The sequence below is a fragment of the Lentinus tigrinus genome (assembly GCF_003813185.1).
Source record: "Lentinus tigrinus ALCF2SS1-7 unplaced genomic scaffold L226scaffold_18, whole genome shotgun sequence".
In the NCBI taxonomy this organism is placed as follows: Eukaryota; Fungi; Basidiomycota; class Agaricomycetes; order Polyporales; family Polyporaceae; genus Lentinus; species Lentinus tigrinus.
The window spans coordinates 233,945-250,980 of NW_027137927.1; the positions used below are offsets into that span (position 1 = coordinate 233,945).

Sequence of the window (17,036 nt, forward strand, 5' to 3'; positions counted from 1 at the left end):
GTGCAATCCGGCCCGGCACTTTGCAAGCACAGGAATCCTCGGAAGTGTTTGGAGATTTTGCTGATGCAGGGTTCCTGCAGGTCCTCACATTCGACCTTGCCCTGCTGCTGTTGGCTGGCAGCGCTGAAGATGTATGGGATCTGTGTGATTGACGTGCACGCATGCGGCATTGCAACAGCGACGTTTCGATACCGATAGCCGCCGTTGGCCGCTTGCAACGATGTCTCTTATTGGCGGAGCACGTATGCCTTGAGTAGTCGTCGTCCAAAATGATATGGCACATCAGACCGCTCGCGTCCAAGAGTTTGGACAGGCGTGCTGGGGGTCGACCGAGGGTGTCGGTCGTTAATATAGTCATAGTTCAATGGGGGCTGCATTGGGACACTAGGTCCCTCGCCGGCTTACAACGATGTCTCCTTATACTTGAGCCTCAGACATCGCCGCCCGCGCGCTGGGATCTAGAAACCAGCATGAGCCAGGGACACACTGTGAGACGAGGCGAGCAGAGTGAGTGCGACATGGCTCACCATTGCCTAAGCATAGACCGGATCGGTCCCAAGGAGGTGGCGTTGGATTAGTCTTCGCATAGGCGAACCATAGCTGACGATTCGCCGCGTGTATGCTGTCTGCCTCGGAAGGCCCTACATAGTGCAGTTTCTGTCGCCATGGCCAGTAGTGGGATGCATTCAGCGCTCATTAGATCATATCAAGTGATGTTCATGGGCTTACTTCGGATGTCGTTTGGGGCCTAGGAAAACCTGGAAACAACTCAGTCAGTCGCACAAGATCTTCGCTCATGAGGACGAGGAAGGAGATCTACTGACTGCGTACATGAACATGGAGGCGGTCACGCCAGTCAGGCAAACGATCCCCGAGTATACCGCGCCAGTAGTCCACGATCCGGGTCCTGACAGGTTCGTCATCTTCCACCGACACATAGATGCGAGCGTCGGACGGGATGGACCGCAGCTGCGCCTGCATTTCATCGTAGAAGAGTAGGCGTGCGATGCACCACCGCACCGGTGCGGTGAAGGGGTCGAAATACCCGAACAAGGTGAATGCGAAAGAAAGAACGCGCAGGGAGCTCACACGTGAGAGGGAGGAAATCATAGAAGAGATGAAATGGCGATAGCTTGCACGACGCGGAGGTGAAAGCAAAGAGTCCGTGTTTCCAATGTACGCTTCCTCAGATGTCAGAGCGTAGTTGACATGGAAGGTCTGGAGGGCAGATAGTGTCGGTACAAACATGGGATGCAGTCCTGCAAGTCATGGGGAAGCCTGGTGAGGTCGTGCTGGCAATGTGCCGCTAGGACCTCTGTGCACGCGACTTACCGAAATCCCGCGATGTGGCACCCCTGGTAGCTTGCAAGACTAGATGCAGCCGAGTCACTTCCTGTCCAAGGGCACCTGGCGGTGGGAAAGCCTTCGATTGCACATACATGCCCTGACGGTACAGCGAACATGAGCATGCGTCTGGAGAGCCAGATCACAGTGATAACGCTTACCCCGAGTGTGAGCTGCCGGAGCTGTCGGCATCGCGGAGGGGCCCTGGAGGCCGTCTGCATCGACTGGAGCTCCTGGCATTCAATCGCGAAACTTGCAGCAGACGGGCTGACACTCCCTAGACGGTACCAGGTCGGGGTGTCTCGATGGAGAGTGAGGGAGTGCAGGTCGTCGAGCGACCAGATGATCGTGAAGACATTGATGAGTGGCAGAGGGCAGTTCCACAATGTCAAGTGCCGGATCGGGGACTGAGAGATACGCGAGAGGAAATCGGCTGGGTATCTAGGATTGATATTGAGGTCGTAGAGGCTGAGAGTATGCATGTGGGGTAGACGGTGTTGAAGTAGGACCACAAAGGATGACTTCCCGGGTGGCCAATTCCAGAATTGCGGGTGACATACTCCATCGATGTACACCTCCTGGACAAGGCTAGCCAGGACACCAATATGCGCTGAGTCCTCAGTAAGCGTCCGGACGAAGAGAGATGCAACGGCTTCCGATAACAGATATACTCTGCGATAGAGCACCCATCGGCTCCTCCGAAGCCAGTGCTGGCAAACAAGGGCACAGTTCCGGAGGGTTGGGTAGTGAGAGCGGGGTTCTGATGCTCCACCATGCGAAGGTGCACCAACGATGTCGATTACCATCCACCAGATCTCCGGGGGGAGGTGTAAATCGCGGGACAAAGTAGAGTGCATGAATGCCAGAGATTGAGGTGAAAGCTGAACACGACCACTACACCCAGATATGCTCAGCGAGGCCATGTGTTCGAAGGGCGTCTGGGACGAAGGTCGTCTGATACTTATCCGTTACTTATCGGCGTTGTGACGTAAGCACGGTTCTGGTACTGATCTAGAAAATGTATTCTTGGGAAGCAGTTTAACCCAAGAGCATCGACCATCTGGTTTCCTGTTGGAGGAGATTCGAGATTGGCACTGCTGGCAGTCTACGTGTTGTGGAAGGACTCGGAAGGTTGACGTTATTACCGCTGAACATCATGATGTTTGAGGAGTGAGTGCAATAGCTGAGAACACTTTTCAACTTGTGAATAGAAGAATATTTGCCTCCGTTTCTATGCAAGTCCACAGTCAAGTCAGGAACCAGATTCGCGACTCGAGCAGCCAAGCGCCAGTGTCGGGAATGACCGGGGCGTCTAGCCGTCGCAGAAATGCCTCATTTCACCTGCCCGTCTCTTCCCCCCTCCCCCCTCTCCCTCCCCCTCTTCTACATGCGCCTTTGGTGCCCCTCGTGCCCCCTTGGATGTACTACAGGGTACAATGAAACGGTGCAGAGTGTCTCCGATGTTGTTTCTGTCGAGAAGCACACACGCCTGACTTGAACCATGCGCTATTTTGGCCTGAGCAGTGTTGTCGGCACTCCTCTGTACGGTACGTCTCTTCAGCGATCACCTTCTCTATATATCTGATGTGTATATCCAAACCTATGCTTTCAGCATCCTGTAGACCAGGTTGACTGACAGCATTACGTTATTCGTTCAAGTCTCCCAAGCGACTTTGCAGCCAGGCTCTATAGCTGCCGCATTCACCATCTCTATCATGTTTCTATGTGTCACCTAGCATTGCCTGTCTTCTCGATGAGGTGCACTGGTGCAGTACATGGGTACGTCTATCAATTCTCGTCTCCCCTTCCTTCGGGTTCTGCTCGAGCTGTCTCAAATGTATCGGCCGAGGGCACCCGCGCCCCCTCCCAACTTGAACTCCTCCTCAAGACTCGCCGCAAACTAATCGGCCTTTCAATAGTCTGGCAGACACGGGTTAGGCGAAGTCCGAGCGCCTTGGTCCTGCCTTGGACATGACTTGTTTGCGAACTCTTCTTTCTCTTCTTTCTCTCCTTCCCCTGTCTATTGGTAAAGTGCCGCCGGTGGTCGGCTGCTCCACAAAGATGTCGGGGTAACTCCAGAGCCATCTTACGCCTACATGACTGATTTTCAGGGTTGATTAGGTCTCAGAAGACGGTGTCTTCGCCCTCATCTGCCAATGGATCTTGGGCAACGAAATCGCGACATTACCGGAGGGGAGGGCTCTCAAGTCGCCGGAGGACGTCGACCTTGTGTACGTACCGACGGCGAGCTCCAGCCTTCCCAATAATGAGGACGTATACCACGAGGAATCCATTCTCGGCGTCGGTACAAGGTCTGCATTCATATATCCTCGCTCACCCCTTCCCCGGTCACCTGCACCCGATTCTTCCCCACAAGCATCCAGCGTTGGCTTATCCTATACACCCAGATCTCCCACCCGGCGCTCGCACTCACTGGCAATGCTACTATTCCCGCCGGAAGGGGCGAACGTGAGCTCACAATCTACTATCCTCAGTACTCAGGCAGCCATGCGTGGCGGACGTTCACGCGAGCAAATCTACCGGATCTACCTCGATGTTATCTGCCTATCTTGGCGACCTGGGCCTACCATCTTCGCTGGCGACGGAGGACCTCCCCAGTCGACTTGCGCTCCGTAGCTTCCCGCACCGTTACGCCTGGTCACGTCACCCGTCACTCGTAACGCTACGACAAAACTCGAACTCTCGCTGGTCGGTCCTCTAGGAGTCGTCTCGTTGCGACTGCTTGCATTTATCTCGCTACCTCGACACCATGGGACGCATGTGGCTCGACCATCCTGTGCTTTGGCACTCATCACGGATTTCGTCTGGGTATAACTCCACTGTGATGACTCTCGAACAATTCAAACTCATCAGGTCTCGCTGGCACAATGTATGTCCTTATCTCCGTCCAGGACATCTTTTTCGTCTTCGTGCTGACTCGCAACTCACGACTCAGTGGTACACGGCCGATTGGGACTACGCGCGAGCTACGGTATACTTTTTCTGCGCCGGAATCGCCTTCTTCATTCTCGTCAATATCTTGTTCCAACTCGGTCAGCGTACGCGGTAAGGATTGTCTGTTGATTATCCGCACCTTGTCGATTCACTCTCGATCCAGGATTGGCAGTCTTTTCCGCAAGGCTCCGTTGTACAGCAAGGTCATTGCGGCTTCAAGGGCTCTTGGATCCAGGCAGATCTACGTTCCTGTCGTCGACTACTACTCGCCTCCGCTTAGTGCTGTCGTTATCGTTGCGGGCTTTGTGATATTCTTTGCTGGTAAGTTCTTCATATGTCTTCCACGTACGGCGATGTTCCTCACCTGGTGCGAAGCGTTAACCTTCGCCGCCCATCCGTACGTGTGGCCCAACGTTGCCATGGGACACAGTCCGCCCATCGCAACACGATCTGGATGGATATCCATCGCGATTCTGCCTTTCCTGCTGTGCGTATACGTATCTTTTCTTTGCTACTTACAAATTCACACGTGTGTCTCGGAACTCAGGGTCTTCGCTACGAAAGTCAACCTGGTCGGTATGTTCACTGGGGTCTCGCATGAGAAGCTGCAGGTGTACCACAGATGGACTGCTTGGATCATGTGTACGTGTTCATTTGTCGATGCCTTCGTTGCGGTGTTCTCAGTAGTAGCATGGAACAGACATCACTTCCTTGATCCATACGTTCCCATTCATCGTACAGAACATCCGCCGGGGTGAGATGGTCGAGAACTGGAACACATCGTCGTTTTACTGGACTGGGGTCGCTGCTCTGGTCCCTCAGGTGCGTACGCAGCGTTATCCTGAGAGTCGATCAATACTGACCGCTTAGTTCAGACGTGGCTTGTATTCATGTCTTGGGGTCCGATCAGGCACGTAGCATGGCTGCTCCTACGTTTGGCCATCACTCATGCTTTCGTAATGCTTGTAGGAATCGTTACTATGAGACGTTCAAAAAGTATGTGCTTTACTTGCGCTACTGTCTCCTTCGCTGAAGCTAACGCGTGTGTCCAGGTTGCACTTCATGTACGCGTGCATCTTACGGTCGTGACTCCGACATTGAGGCTAACCTAATGTCCAGTGCCAGCGGGATCTTCGTCCCCGCTCTCTTTATTCACTGCGACTTCCGCCTGACGTCCTGGTAAGCATCATCACCTCTCACGCAGAGGGCACATCTCACAGCCAAATGGCAGGGACTACTTCTGGGCCAGTGCAGCGCTATACGGATTCTCCTGGTTCGCCCGGTACGGCCGCACTCTCATCAACGGTCTGACCTCGGATGCTACGTTGGAAGCCCTCCCCGATAACATGGTCAAGATTACGGTCCCGACGAAGCTGAAGTGGCGCCCTGGTCAGCACTTCTTCGTGCGGTTCCTCGATCTCGGGATCCATGCAGCGTCATCGCACCCGTTCACGGTCGCCTCGCTGCCCGGATCGGGAGCGGAGAAGGATGGTGGTCGCAATGTCATCGAAATATATGCTCGCGTCCTTGGCGGGATCACTGCCCGGCTCGGGGCAGTAGCCAAGAGCGGAGGCCTGAAGACGTCGCGTGTCTTGTTGGACGGGCCTTATGGCGGCGTCGAGGCTAAGCTTGACGCATATGACCGAGTGTTGCTCCTTGCTGGCGGTTCAGGTTCGTATTCTGTTCGTTCATCCCTGCTATATCTCCACCTCATCGCCTCTTCCAGGTGTCACGTTCGTCGTCCCTCTTCTGCTCGATATTGTACGCGGTAGCAAGTCCGGGAAGACGATGTGTCGTGCGGTACAAATTGTCTGGGCCGTCAGGAGCATCGGTATGCTACCATAGGCCTCTCGAGCGACTGCATGTCCTGACCTATTCTGCTCCGCAGACGCATTGTCGTGGTTCGACGATATCCTGTCCAGGGCTGTTAAAAGCGCACCTGAGGGGCTCATGGTCTCTGTATCCTACTACGTGACAGACGGATCCACCATCATCGATGACGCGGCATCGACCTCGACGAAGGACGAGAAGGTTGTGGCGGACGACGTAATCAGCAAACACGCCGGCCGTCCTATTCTTTCCGGCATCATCAAGGAGTTCTGCGCTGAACAGGGCACGGTCGCGGTTGCGAGTACGTCACTGACGCGCATGTATACCACGCGGCACAGGCTAACGCAGACCGTTACACCTCATAGCATGCGGTCCTGATTCGTTCAACCTCGATGTTGGGAACGCCGTATCGGAGTGCGAGCTCGCTATCGTCCGCGGCAAGTCGGTGTGCTCGGAGATCTACCTGCACAGCGAGTCGTACAGGTCAGTGCTGGAGTAGCTTGCTGGGATTTGCGATGCTGACTTCATGACAGCTGGTAAATGGAATGTAGGAGAGCAGAAGCCGCCTCGGGGAGGGCAAGGTGGACGGATAGTCGTCTCTGGTCCTTGCAAGACGTCTATTGCCTATAGGTAGTTGCCCGATACCCTGAGACTGTATGCTTTTTCTCGTATTCAAACGGTGATGCACCTCGTCTGCTCGTGGAGAGGCGCATGGTCGACAGGATTTGCTTGCGAACCAATTGTCAGGTGCGCCGGTCTGTATTCTCCACATTCTCCATTGTCTCCTTTGAGATGCACAAAGGTTTTGCTGTGCAAGCGGGCCAATGGGACGTCCACGCCACTCAATGCGGCTTTGTCCATGTGACTTGACGCGACCAAAGCGTCCAGCCACCCGACGCGTACATAAACACCCGCGGCCACACACCCACCTCTCTCCTTTACCGCCACCACTCCCGCTGCAATCTCTCCTCTGCTCCTCACTTGTCTTTATACTCGCTCGAACAACCACCCTTGGTGCTCCGTTCCATTGAACGCGATGGCCACAACTTCGCTCCTCTCCGACAAGGCCTCAGCCTCTCCCCTCTCACCTTCCCAGTCGACTTTGCCAGTTCTACACGAGCCCGATGCCTCTGTCTCCAGTCACGAGAGTTCGGACGCACCACCGGATACCAACCACGATCCTTGGGCTACAAGAATCGACCGCTTCACCGGCCTCCCCATGAGACCACCATCCCTCCGCAACACGCCGTCTCCCGGGTCTCCGAGCTCGTCTTCGACGTCCGGGTCTGATATGTCACTTGAGAGTATCGACAGCATCGACATATCGTCGGTGGCTAGTCGAGTGTGTCCGTTCGCGAAGTCGGTGCGTCCCTCGCTAGGGTTGAATCTACCTACCGCTGTTGACCGCGTTATCCACAGAGTTGTTCGTTTCAGCGAAGCGATCAAGACCGGCAGCTCCCCGAACCGATTGAGAATGACTCTCGCGATGTGCAGATGCTCGAGGACGGTGCTGCTATGTCTACGCCGTCGACTGTCCTAGCTGATCACTGCCCTGCGGTACGTGAACTTCTTCAGCCCTAGCAGAGAGTTTGGCTGATCCCATTCATTAGACCGCGCCGACTGCGACCGCGGTTGACTGCACACCGGCTGACGAGGATGAGCTCCTCAGGAATCCTATTGAGTTCATGGACTTCTCCTTCCTCAAGGACGGCGAGGGTGAGAGCCAGCAGGAAGCCCGGGGCGCACAACAACCTGGCACAGACCACGATTCAAGCACTCCCTCCTCACCCGCTTCTTCCGTTTACGTGACACCATCTACGTCGCGCCCACAGACACCCGATTGCACCGCTGAAGCAGATCACTGTCTGTCGCCCGCCACGGTGTTCGTCACCGCGCCGAGCTCACCGACGCGCACTACCACCGAGGAATATGTCGAGCACGCTGACGCTGTGCCTCGGCGTGGGCAGTCTTCGTCTCTCACAGACCAGGCAAGGCGATTCTATCCTCTCTGGTTTACTTGCGATACATCGTTGGTGTGGTCTTCGTTTCACGGGTGTATTACTGCCTCTTTGTCTTGACACGAACTGAAATTCCATATCCGACATACACTGTCGGTGTCCTTCCAAAGTAGCCACTGGACAAGCAAAAGAAGTTGTTCTGAAACTTGAAAAGTAATGACCACCGCAGGGGTCGAACCTGCAATCTCCTGATAACGAAACGATCGAACCGCCTATCGTAGTCAGACGCGTTGCCATTACGCCAGGCGGCCTTAGATCTTCACTTTCGTTTATGTTGATCACCTAATCGCAGTAAACCGTTCGGTATGTACTGCTTCGAGCCTTCGACGCTCAACCGCCCGTGCGAGCTGAGTGTCTTCGAATCTCCGGAGTCCGGTATACGCACCTTGCTTTGATCGAACCATGTCGCATTCATACGCCCTGCGCGTTCCACCACTACGCAGGAGAACGGGAAGGACAAACAAGGTGACGTCTGGCCTTACCGCGGCGCAAAATCCCGGCCACTCGGACGGTTTGAGGCTCGCTATTAGGGCGACGGAAGTGCGGGGAAAGCTCCAAGTGCACGGAAGGAATCCGAAGGCGACCTCCGGAGGATGGGTTGCGGTGCGGCGAGGACGGAGATGATAGATGTTTCACAGGTGTGTTGTCAGCGTTTGTCTGCCTTGCGCCCGGTCGGACCTTGGCCTCGGCCCTTGGTTGGCATGGCTCTGGCAGACTGCATCGCTGGGAGAGGGCGAGAGACAGTCCGGGAGGCCTCTGCGGAGGACGAGGTCAAGTGACCATTCGCCGCAGCATGTCGCCGTGGCCATGAGAATACGAAACGGGGCGCAAAGGGCCGAGTGGCCTGACAGGGAAGGACGACACCGCACGGCGGGGGTGGGTGCACTCTATGGCTTGACGTTCCCCGCGTCCGTGGACACCGCCTTTAATGGGCTTACGACAAGGCCGCCCGAGCACTGCGGGGGATCCGAAAGGTGATCCTCCTCGCAAGTCCCTCTCCAACTACACACCTCGATGAGCATCCCTCTCCCCTCGACCTCGACGAGCCCTCCTCCCATGCCGCTTCTCTCTGTTACCCACAACGCCGTACCAGACGACTCCTCTTTCGACTCTCAGCCCGAAGGCCAAGTCGACTACCTCTCTCACAACTGGAGAGAGGAAGATGTGTGGCGGTCATGGCGCAGCATGACACGCCAGAAGAACGCAATCGCCAATGGCATGCGTCTCGAGAACGCGAGCTGGAGGACGTGGTGGAAGCAGAGGAACGGCCTCAAGACCATTTCCCCCGAGACTCTCAACTGGTACGCTCTTTATACCTCTGCGTCCTTTCATATTCCTCGTATCGCGCTTCTCAAACATGCGCGACGCGTATGGATGCCATGACGCCCCCCATATGTGCGAATTGCTGACGCCTCTGCTGCGGCAGGCTCAAGGACTCTGATGTCACTTGGCTATATGGCCCCCTCCACATCGGCCGCGATTGGACCGTCTACTCACAACATAAGAACCCGAGGCTGCACGCTGGGCAACGCAAGACCAGCACTGATGCGCTTCCTGGTCCATACAAGACCAACTCAACCGCCTCTCAGACTGCGGCACCCATGAAGCCCATCCTCAAGAGGCGTAGTACAAGTCAACTCCTCTCCTTCCCTGCCAATCATTTCTTCCTTCAGAGCGATAGTGATGCATGTGACGAGGATGACGACTCTCGTGAAGGCGACCGCACTCGTTCCTCCGCTCCTCCCCCCGTCCACACGCCGAGTGACATGCGCGGCCGATCGTTCCGCCAGAATGACCCCGCGATCTCACATAACGGACCGAGACATCCGAGCCTCCAGACGACAACGTCATCCAGCGAGGCATCCGGTTCTGCAGAAAGCGAGCGGGACCTTTCTAGCAGCTCGAAGCAAAGTCAAGGCGGCCACACGAAGAAGCACATCTCGTTCAACACATTTGTCGAGGTGTGTGTCGCGATCGAGAAGCCCAAGCTCAGGCGCGCCTCGGCAAGTCCTCCGTGTGACGGCACAATATCGGATACTTACGATGACGAGTTGAGTCTCATGTCACTTTGACTGATGAGCGATCTTCAACTGATTCTCTTCTTCCTCATGACAGGTACGATTCGGAGACCGGTTGCGACGGCGAGTACGACGAGCCGACGTCCAACTATTACTACAATCATGCGGCGGGGTTCGAGTCAGATTCCGAAGACGACGACGACGACGTGCTGGAGATGCGCACTGCGTCCTCTCGCTCGCACTCCAACTCGACATCGTCTGTACGGCCGACTCCCCTTGATCCGGAAGCGACGGCGCCTGGTCTCAGGCCGCCTGTCGCCCGTCGCTTGTCCACCGATCGGGAACATGTTTCTATAGCCCTCATCGCGCCGACGTTACTCAATAGCACCGGTGTCGGCAATGAATTCGCGATATTGCCCGAGGGGAGCGCTCTCGAGTCACCGGAGGACGTCGACCTTGTGTACATCCCGACGGCGAGCTACAGCCTTTCCAGTAACGAGGACGTATACCACGAGGAATCCTGTCTCGGCGTCGGTTCAAGGTCTACATTCACATATCCCCGCTCACCGCTTCCCCGGTCGCCTGCACCCGGTTCTTCTCCGCAGGTATCGAGCGTTGACTTGGCGCCGGAGGGTGTGTCGGAGTCGATGCGGCGAACCAGCTCTGGCATCTTCTTCCCCACACAAGACATCGTCGACTCGCCGATGCATATTGACGATATGCCTCCTCAGGACAATGTGTATGACTACTTCGGTGGTCCTGACCTTGGCGAGGACGGCGCTGCAGGCGTCGCAATCGGGCGGAGCGGTAGCTGGCGGCGTAGTCCAAGATCCACCAGTCCCAGTCCAACTGGCTCTCCCAAGGCACCAAGTCTGGATATGCCCCTCGTGGTCGTGAACAAGGTCACCGACGCCGTTGAGGAGAGGCAAGAGCGCGCCCGCGAGAGTAGCTCGTCTCGCTCGCCAGTTCTGGACCGGCTACCAGAGCAGCAGGCCTCGCCTGCGTATGACTCAGCATCGCTACCTTCTACCCCCGTGTCTTGTTACAGCCCTGCAAGCACCCTCGTTGTCGCATCAACATCGTCAAACTCCAACCTCACGACTCTCCCCTCTTCCGCACCAATCACGAGTGTCTGCGCAGATCCTTTGCTCCTCTCGCCCTCCGACGGCATGCCCACCCGCGGCCGGATGCCTCGCTCCCCGAGCGTCGGCGGCAGCACGACGACAGGCTCATCGACATACCACTCGAGCTACTCGCGCTCTCGTTCTGGGTCCAGCTCGCGAGGGCGCTCGTCCACGCGCACGTCATCGCTCTCGGACTGCGAAAGGAGTCGGAGCAGGAGCAGGGGCAGAGGGACGAGCTCGCCGATCGGCAGCATCTCCCCCACGGGCAGGGCGATCGAAATCGCCAACGAGAGTGGGCGGTGTCGGGACCGCCAGCGCGAGCACGAATCTCGCGCCAGCAGGAGTCCCAGGGTAGGAGGGGGGGAGGAGGAGCGTGGCCGGGAGCGCACAGGGCGGCGGCTAGGCAACAGCTCGAGCCCGCTGGGCGTCGTGAGCTCGCCGTCGCGTGGGAGCAGCAGCGATGGCGGGTCTTACCGCCGGCAGCCTCGTTCCCTGGTGCTGAAGGAGCCGAGCCTGGAGATAGAGATATGCGAGAGGATGCCGTCGTCGCCGTCGTCGGTGTCTGGGTCTTCGACCGAGACGGCGAGCGTGTCGACTATCGGGCCGAGCCAGGCGTAGCAGCTGGCACAACACGGGCAGGAGCAGAAACGTCGAAGATTAGCTCTGCGTGCACCGACAATCAAGTTGCCTATCCCGTCACCAATCCGGAAGGTGGAGGTGGACTCTGGAGGAGCAGCGGCGCTACATCCGCGAACTCGCTGGTGACTGCGCTCCGAACGCATGTCCCGAGAAGTTGTTGCCGTCGGCTTCGCATGAATCTTCTATGGCGTTGCGAAGTTCGATTGACTCTCTGATTCCCTGCCACCATACCCGTCTACGAGGTCGTCGAGCTCGAAGTATCCGTGGAGTTGGTTGAAGGAGCAGGCGGGTACGTCGGTGAGTGTTGCGGTTGGGTTCGACATGGAGCCCAAACCCTGCCCCCTTCCCGTAAGTCTCCCGCTTTTCCCGTTATGTGTTATGAACCCCCTTCCCTCCCCCCGCTCTCCGCTATTTTGAATGACTTCATACCCTATCAATTTATTCCCCGTGACCCCGCTTCACTCGTCCCCTCCCCTGACCACCAATTATCCACGTACATATGTGTATGTCCCCTACCATTAATCATTCCACGTTAGTGCATCTCATTCACAAGCTCTTTGGCGCACTTCATCTTCTATACTTACTGCCTGCACATAATAACGCCGTCATGCGTTGTCTAATCCCTGTACGCATATGTGGTCGTCCTTCCATAGTTCTCGCCAATACCCGTCTCCACTACGCATACGCACTCGCACCGTTGTTTGTATAGATGTACTTCTATCGCATGTACGTTATTAGTGGAACGACGAACTTGCTGTCTAGTCTTCAGAGCTTCATGCTCTTTGTTCTTGACCGATTTCACTTTCGTTACCGCGAGGCGCCTGTTCGAATCAAATTCCTCCAACGCCTTTGTGCACCTTTTACACACCGTTGAGCCTCTGCGGTGAGTGATGCCCACGGGAATTTATCTACCTCTTGTCGACTAACGTTCACATCAGACTAGTTATCATCGCCGACCCCACAGGGCCGGAGTAGGTGTGTTCGCTCTCCTTTTCTGTGTCGTCGCCAGTCTGACTGTCGCCCTCACTAGTGACAGGACTGCCGAAAGTGCGTATCTTTTGTTCTTTCGGACTCTCGTAAGTTTTGCTTGCCCAGTGGCCTGGAACGTTGAAGCATAGGCAATGTGTAGATGGACACCGTGAGCCGTGTTCGATCCCATGGTCGTTTACGTGGAGGCCTGCCGCGCGGCCGTCATAGCTAGCTTGCGATACACTAGCATACCCCTCCGGCTCAGATGCTCGCTAGTGGAGATCGTGTGAACGGCATAGTGCGCCATGTGCCGTCACGGCACTTCATGCGTGTTGTTAGAGTTTGGGAAACACACGCACTGGCAACTGGGCGTGAACACGTGCTACTTCGAATTTTCCCCCCAGATGTTGCTGCTGCTGCTGTTTTCTGAGTAACATGCAGTTGCTGCGTGGAGAACCACGAGGGAAGTCCAGACTTCCGCAGCTCCAGACGGTAGCAAATACTTATAGGGCCGTTCTTCTTACACCTTCATCTCATCATCATCGTCTGCAGCGTTCCCCTGGAGCGACACCCAAGTCTGTGATCACCAAGTACGTATGTTCTATCATTAAGGCAACAGACTCCAATGGCTTATTACAGGAAGGCATCCCTCCAGCAGCATGGTTATGTCTGGAGCATTCGACCGACCAGCGGCCTCCGAAGGAACCAAAGAAACGACGCTGGAACGGCCCACGAAAGCGTCGTCCCCTTTCAACATGGACGATGCGGATCTCGTTATCCTAACCAAGGACAATGTCGAGTTCTACGTCCACCGGGTTATCCTATGTATCGCATCCCCGATCTTTAAGACTATGCTCTCGCTCCCCCAGCCTCCAGAAGCAGTGCTCACACCATCAGTCGACGTCTCGGAGGATAGCCAGACCATGGAGACCTTCCTTCGCATCATCTATCCCGTCGCGGATCCCGAGATCAGATCACTGAGGCATCTCCGCGAGGTCCTCGCTGCGGGGATGAAGTATGACGTCCCCGTCGTCATTGCTGCATCGCGGAAGGCGCTCTCTCAGCAAGCGTTCATCGAGGCAGACCCTCTGCAGGTGTTCGCTCTCGCGTGTACCTTGGGGATGGAGGCGGAGGCTAAGGTGGCCGCTAAAGCCGCTGTGGTGCAGAATCGCGTCAGCGGTGCTACTTGCGCCGACCTTGAGGAGATCACCGCCGGAGGGTACTTCCGTCTTTCGCAGCTGAACCGCACACGCACCACAAAGACCGGACCCCTGTGCTTCTGCGAGGGGTCCAAAGGCGAGCGAGTGTCAGTCGATTTCACAGAAATAGGCCCTCTTTGTCGACCGTCTCAACTCTTGACCACTGCTTGGACAGCAAGCCGGTCTCCGAGCATGACAGAGTCTCCTCCCCCAGCCCCTCAGAGGCGCGACCTCTTCATGGACATATCCCTTCCTCCCGATATCATTCTTAAGAGCTGTGACGCTTGCAGTTTCTCCGCCCACCAGAGTGTTATCGCGATGGCTTCACCGGCCATGTGGTCGACGCTCAACGACTCCTACTGTCATATCAGCAGTGACGACGGGGACCTGCCCACCTATGAGCTGCCAGAAAAAGCTCTTGTTCTGGAGGAGCTCCTTCGCCTATGCTATCCCCTTCAATTTCGGGATATCGCCGCATATGACACACAGCAGTTTCTCGACATACTTAGCGCATCCCGGACGTATAAGCTCGCCAAAGTCGAGAGCATGCTCCAGGCGCAATGGTCCAAAATCGCCAAGAGAGAACCCCTACGATTCTACTTTGCGGCCGTCCGTTTCGGATGGAAGCATGAAGCACTATTCTGCGCCCAGGAGCTCATACGTCGCACTGACGATATCGCCTCGATCCAAACTCAGTATATCCCAGAGATGGAGGATATCGAGTGCCTGCCGTACTTGTACCTGCTGTCCTACATTGAGGAGTGTCGCAAAGTTGTGTCCTCGATTGCCGAAGGCCTCATCATGTTCCTCCGCAAAGTGTAGGAGGTCGTGTTTGGTTTATACCCCCATTCAAGATGACAATCCACTGCCATCGTCACATCCTTCATCATCCTCCGCAACATTATCTTCTGCCCTTTCGTTACTCCGGAACGCGCTGCACAAGAAGCCCTGCGAACAGACGCTCTCAGTCCAGACCCCGCTAGCCACGTCTTTCATCGCCGCAATTGTGGAACAGCCCTACAGCTGTCCTGACGGTGCGTGCGGGATGACGAACACGATCTCGTGGGCCATTGCTGTCCTCAACCGCTATGGAAACGCAGTCAGTGCGTCGGTGTCCACGGTAAGGATCCATTCTCTTATACCAGCTATATACAATGTCAGTATGCGACATAAGTTAGTGACCAATACGTTACAGGTGGCCCTGAAGATGCCCTCCAAGTCAACGAAGGCGATATAGATACGAGATACATATGCTGAGGTGATTACTGTCCCGGCCATTCAATGACAACCTGCAAAGAGGTTTAGTACTATACTCGGGTGGGACAGTACAATAGTGCGAGAATGCTCACCCTATTCTCCAACGCCTCTATGGTCTCTGCCACGTACCTAGTGAACTCAGTATACACGACAATTTGTGCGGGATCGGAACAATAACGGCACTTCTTCCCATAGATGCCCCCGGTAGACTTGTGGCAGGACGATATCGCGCTGCGGACGAGCTCCGTGTTCGTCGCCGTCGCCGGTGTCGGCCACGGATCCTTCGCAATCGCGCCCATGTACCGCTCGTACCAGCACGGCACCTGCCCGTCGTTCGCCCACTTCCCGAGCCTGCACGAACTCTCGAGCTGCGTGCGCCACTTCTCCCCCACGACGTAGCGCGCCGCGTCGCAGCAGCGCTTGTGGTACGAGAACAGCCGCTGGACGCACGCCCCGGAGAGGCCATATTTGTCGAACGTCGCGAACGTGCTGTCTGTGAATGCTGTGTGGAGGCTGCGTTTGGCCGCAGCCGCTGCGAGTGAACGTAGATCGCAGCAGCAGGCAATGGCGTACAGCAGGTCTGGGGGTACAGCGGGGTCGTCTTTCCGCGCGAGGAGCGCATCCTGCAGGACCCGGATGGCTTTCTGCATCTGGTATTCCCGTGCAGCGCAGAGCGCGAGATGGAGTGTGTGCACGTCTTCTGGTAGCGCGTCGTCGATGGGGTAGCAGATCCGGAGCAGGATGGAGAGCACCTGGCTGGACTCGGGCAGTGATAGACGGCGCACAGGATCGGGCATGGAGAAGCGCCGCTCGGTGGAGGAAGAGATGCCGGCGAGCATTGACGTTAAGACCGGTGAAGCCAGTTCGATGATGTTCCTGTATGCTCGGAACTGGACGTTGTCGGATGTGGCCAGTACAATGTCCGCGTCGCGCGCGTTGAACGGGTGTAGTGCCGGCTTCGGGGACAGAGCAGAACCCACGAGCCTGGGTGAGTAGGTAGAGAGCGACTTCGCACGCGTAAGAGCTGGGCTCGGCGTACCCGTGCGAGACGGCCCTGTGGGAAGGGGTACACGACGAGCGACGAGGCTGTCTGCCGAATTTCCTCCGCTCTCGCAGAACGTGACGAGCCGCCTGTAAGCACTACCCGGTATGGTCTCTAGCTCGTCTGCGTAGGTATACTGCGCCTCTTGCTTCAGGACCTCCTTGGCTGCGTCGAGTGCGATATCGTCCAGTTCAAGCTGGCACGCGATGGCATATACGCGTATGGGCTCTCTTGGGGCGAACCCCAGGAGCCTCTGCTTCGTGATCTTCACCGCCTCGCGCATCTGGTACTTCTTCGCTGCCTCCAATGTCATGCGTACATCTTCGATGGAGTCCAGTGGGGGATCGTCTACGGGGTAGCAGAGGCGGAATAGAGGGTCGAGCACGCCACTGTGCTCGGGGAAGTGAAACGAAAGGACCCCGTCATGTTCTGTCCGGTCCGATCCTTCGTGTAAGTGCGTCGTGCGGCTAGCAGTGTTCAGCATGTTCTTCATATGATCAGAGGCGAGAGAAAGGATGACTTTGTGTACTTTGAATGGTACGCCATCCACTGACCAGATGTAGACATCTGCGGAAGGGTCAGCGAAGGGGTTGTCGTCGAGAGAGGTCATGAGAGTAGAAGACAAGTAGAGCATGCCTCGG

At 56.3% G+C, this 17,036-nt stretch overlaps 7 protein-coding genes and 1 non-coding gene across 8 annotated transcripts; 5 read left to right on the top strand and 3 right to left on the bottom strand.

Annotated features, from left to right (window-relative positions):
- Positions 1-317: 317 nt before the first annotated feature.
- Positions 318-2,226, bottom strand: L226DRAFT_614208 (uncharacterized protein). The gene is made up of 6 exons (XM_067686602.1): positions 1,506-2,226; positions 1,333-1,444; positions 825-1,259; positions 730-758; positions 528-657; positions 318-458 (listed from the first exon to the last, which is right to left on the bottom strand). The coding sequence occupies exons 1-6, from the start codon at positions 2,199-2,201 to the stop codon at positions 418-420; spliced, it is 1,443 nt and encodes a 480-aa protein (XP_067533877.1). The 5' UTR covers positions 2,202-2,226; the 3' UTR covers positions 318-417.
- Positions 2,227-2,765: 539 nt separating this feature from the next.
- Positions 2,766-3,966, top strand: L226DRAFT_107638 (uncharacterized protein). The gene is made up of 3 exons (XM_067672094.1): positions 2,766-2,891; positions 2,957-3,123; positions 3,466-3,966. The coding sequence occupies exons 2-3, from the start codon at positions 3,068-3,070 to the stop codon at positions 3,815-3,817; spliced, it is 408 nt and encodes a 135-aa protein (XP_067533878.1). The 5' UTR covers positions 2,766-2,891; positions 2,957-3,067; the 3' UTR covers positions 3,818-3,966.
- Positions 3,967-6,755, top strand: L226DRAFT_107589 (uncharacterized protein). The gene is made up of 15 exons (XM_067672093.1): positions 3,967-4,234; positions 4,301-4,410; positions 4,472-4,620; positions 4,675-4,786; positions 4,847-4,941; positions 5,000-5,121; positions 5,175-5,209; positions 5,269-5,295; positions 5,352-5,363; positions 5,425-5,478; positions 5,531-5,970; positions 6,026-6,130; positions 6,188-6,430; positions 6,495-6,612; positions 6,663-6,755. The coding sequence occupies exons 1-15, from the start codon at positions 4,115-4,117 to the stop codon at positions 6,667-6,669; spliced, it is 1,749 nt and encodes a 582-aa protein (XP_067533879.1). The 5' UTR covers positions 3,967-4,114; the 3' UTR covers positions 6,670-6,755.
- A 410-nt stretch (positions 6,756-7,165) lies between these two features.
- On the top strand, positions 7,166-8,207 carry L226DRAFT_572383 (uncharacterized protein; the record flags this gene model as incomplete). Its single annotated transcript, XM_067684669.1, has 3 exons — positions 7,166-7,492; positions 7,549-7,686; positions 7,740-8,207. 3 exons carry the CDS (start codon positions 7,166-7,168, stop codon positions 8,205-8,207), a joined length of 933 nt encoding a protein of 310 aa, XP_067533880.1.
- Positions 8,208-8,304: 97 nt separating this feature from the next.
- On the bottom strand, positions 8,305-8,398 carry L226DRAFT_t161. Its single transcript has one exon. It is a non-coding gene; the product is annotated as a tRNA-Arg (tRNA).
- A 568-nt stretch (positions 8,399-8,966) lies between these two features.
- On the top strand, positions 8,967-12,103 carry L226DRAFT_107826 (uncharacterized protein). The gene is made up of 3 exons (XM_067672096.1): positions 8,967-9,448; positions 9,574-10,197; positions 10,263-12,103. The coding sequence occupies exons 1-3, from the start codon at positions 9,162-9,164 to the stop codon at positions 11,905-11,907; spliced, it is 2,556 nt and encodes an 851-aa protein (XP_067533881.1). The 5' UTR covers positions 8,967-9,161; the 3' UTR covers positions 11,908-12,103.
- Positions 12,104-13,353: 1,250 nt separating this feature from the next.
- Positions 13,354-15,153, top strand: L226DRAFT_107753 (uncharacterized protein). Its single transcript, XM_067672095.1, has 3 exons — positions 13,354-13,389; positions 13,450-13,487; positions 13,541-15,153. Exon 3 carries the CDS (start codon positions 13,557-13,559, stop codon positions 14,916-14,918), a length of 1,362 nt encoding a protein of 453 aa, XP_067533882.1. The 5' UTR covers positions 13,354-13,389; positions 13,450-13,487; positions 13,541-13,556; the 3' UTR covers positions 14,919-15,153.
- Positions 14,995-17,005, bottom strand: L226DRAFT_510723 (uncharacterized protein; the record flags this gene model as incomplete). The annotated part of the gene is made up of 2 exons (XM_067678269.1): positions 14,995-15,385; positions 15,446-17,005. The coding sequence occupies 2 exons, from the start codon at positions 17,003-17,005 to the stop codon at positions 15,359-15,361; spliced, it is 1,587 nt and encodes a 528-aa protein (XP_067533883.1). The 3' UTR covers positions 14,995-15,358.
- Positions 17,006-17,036: the final 31 nt, after the last annotated feature.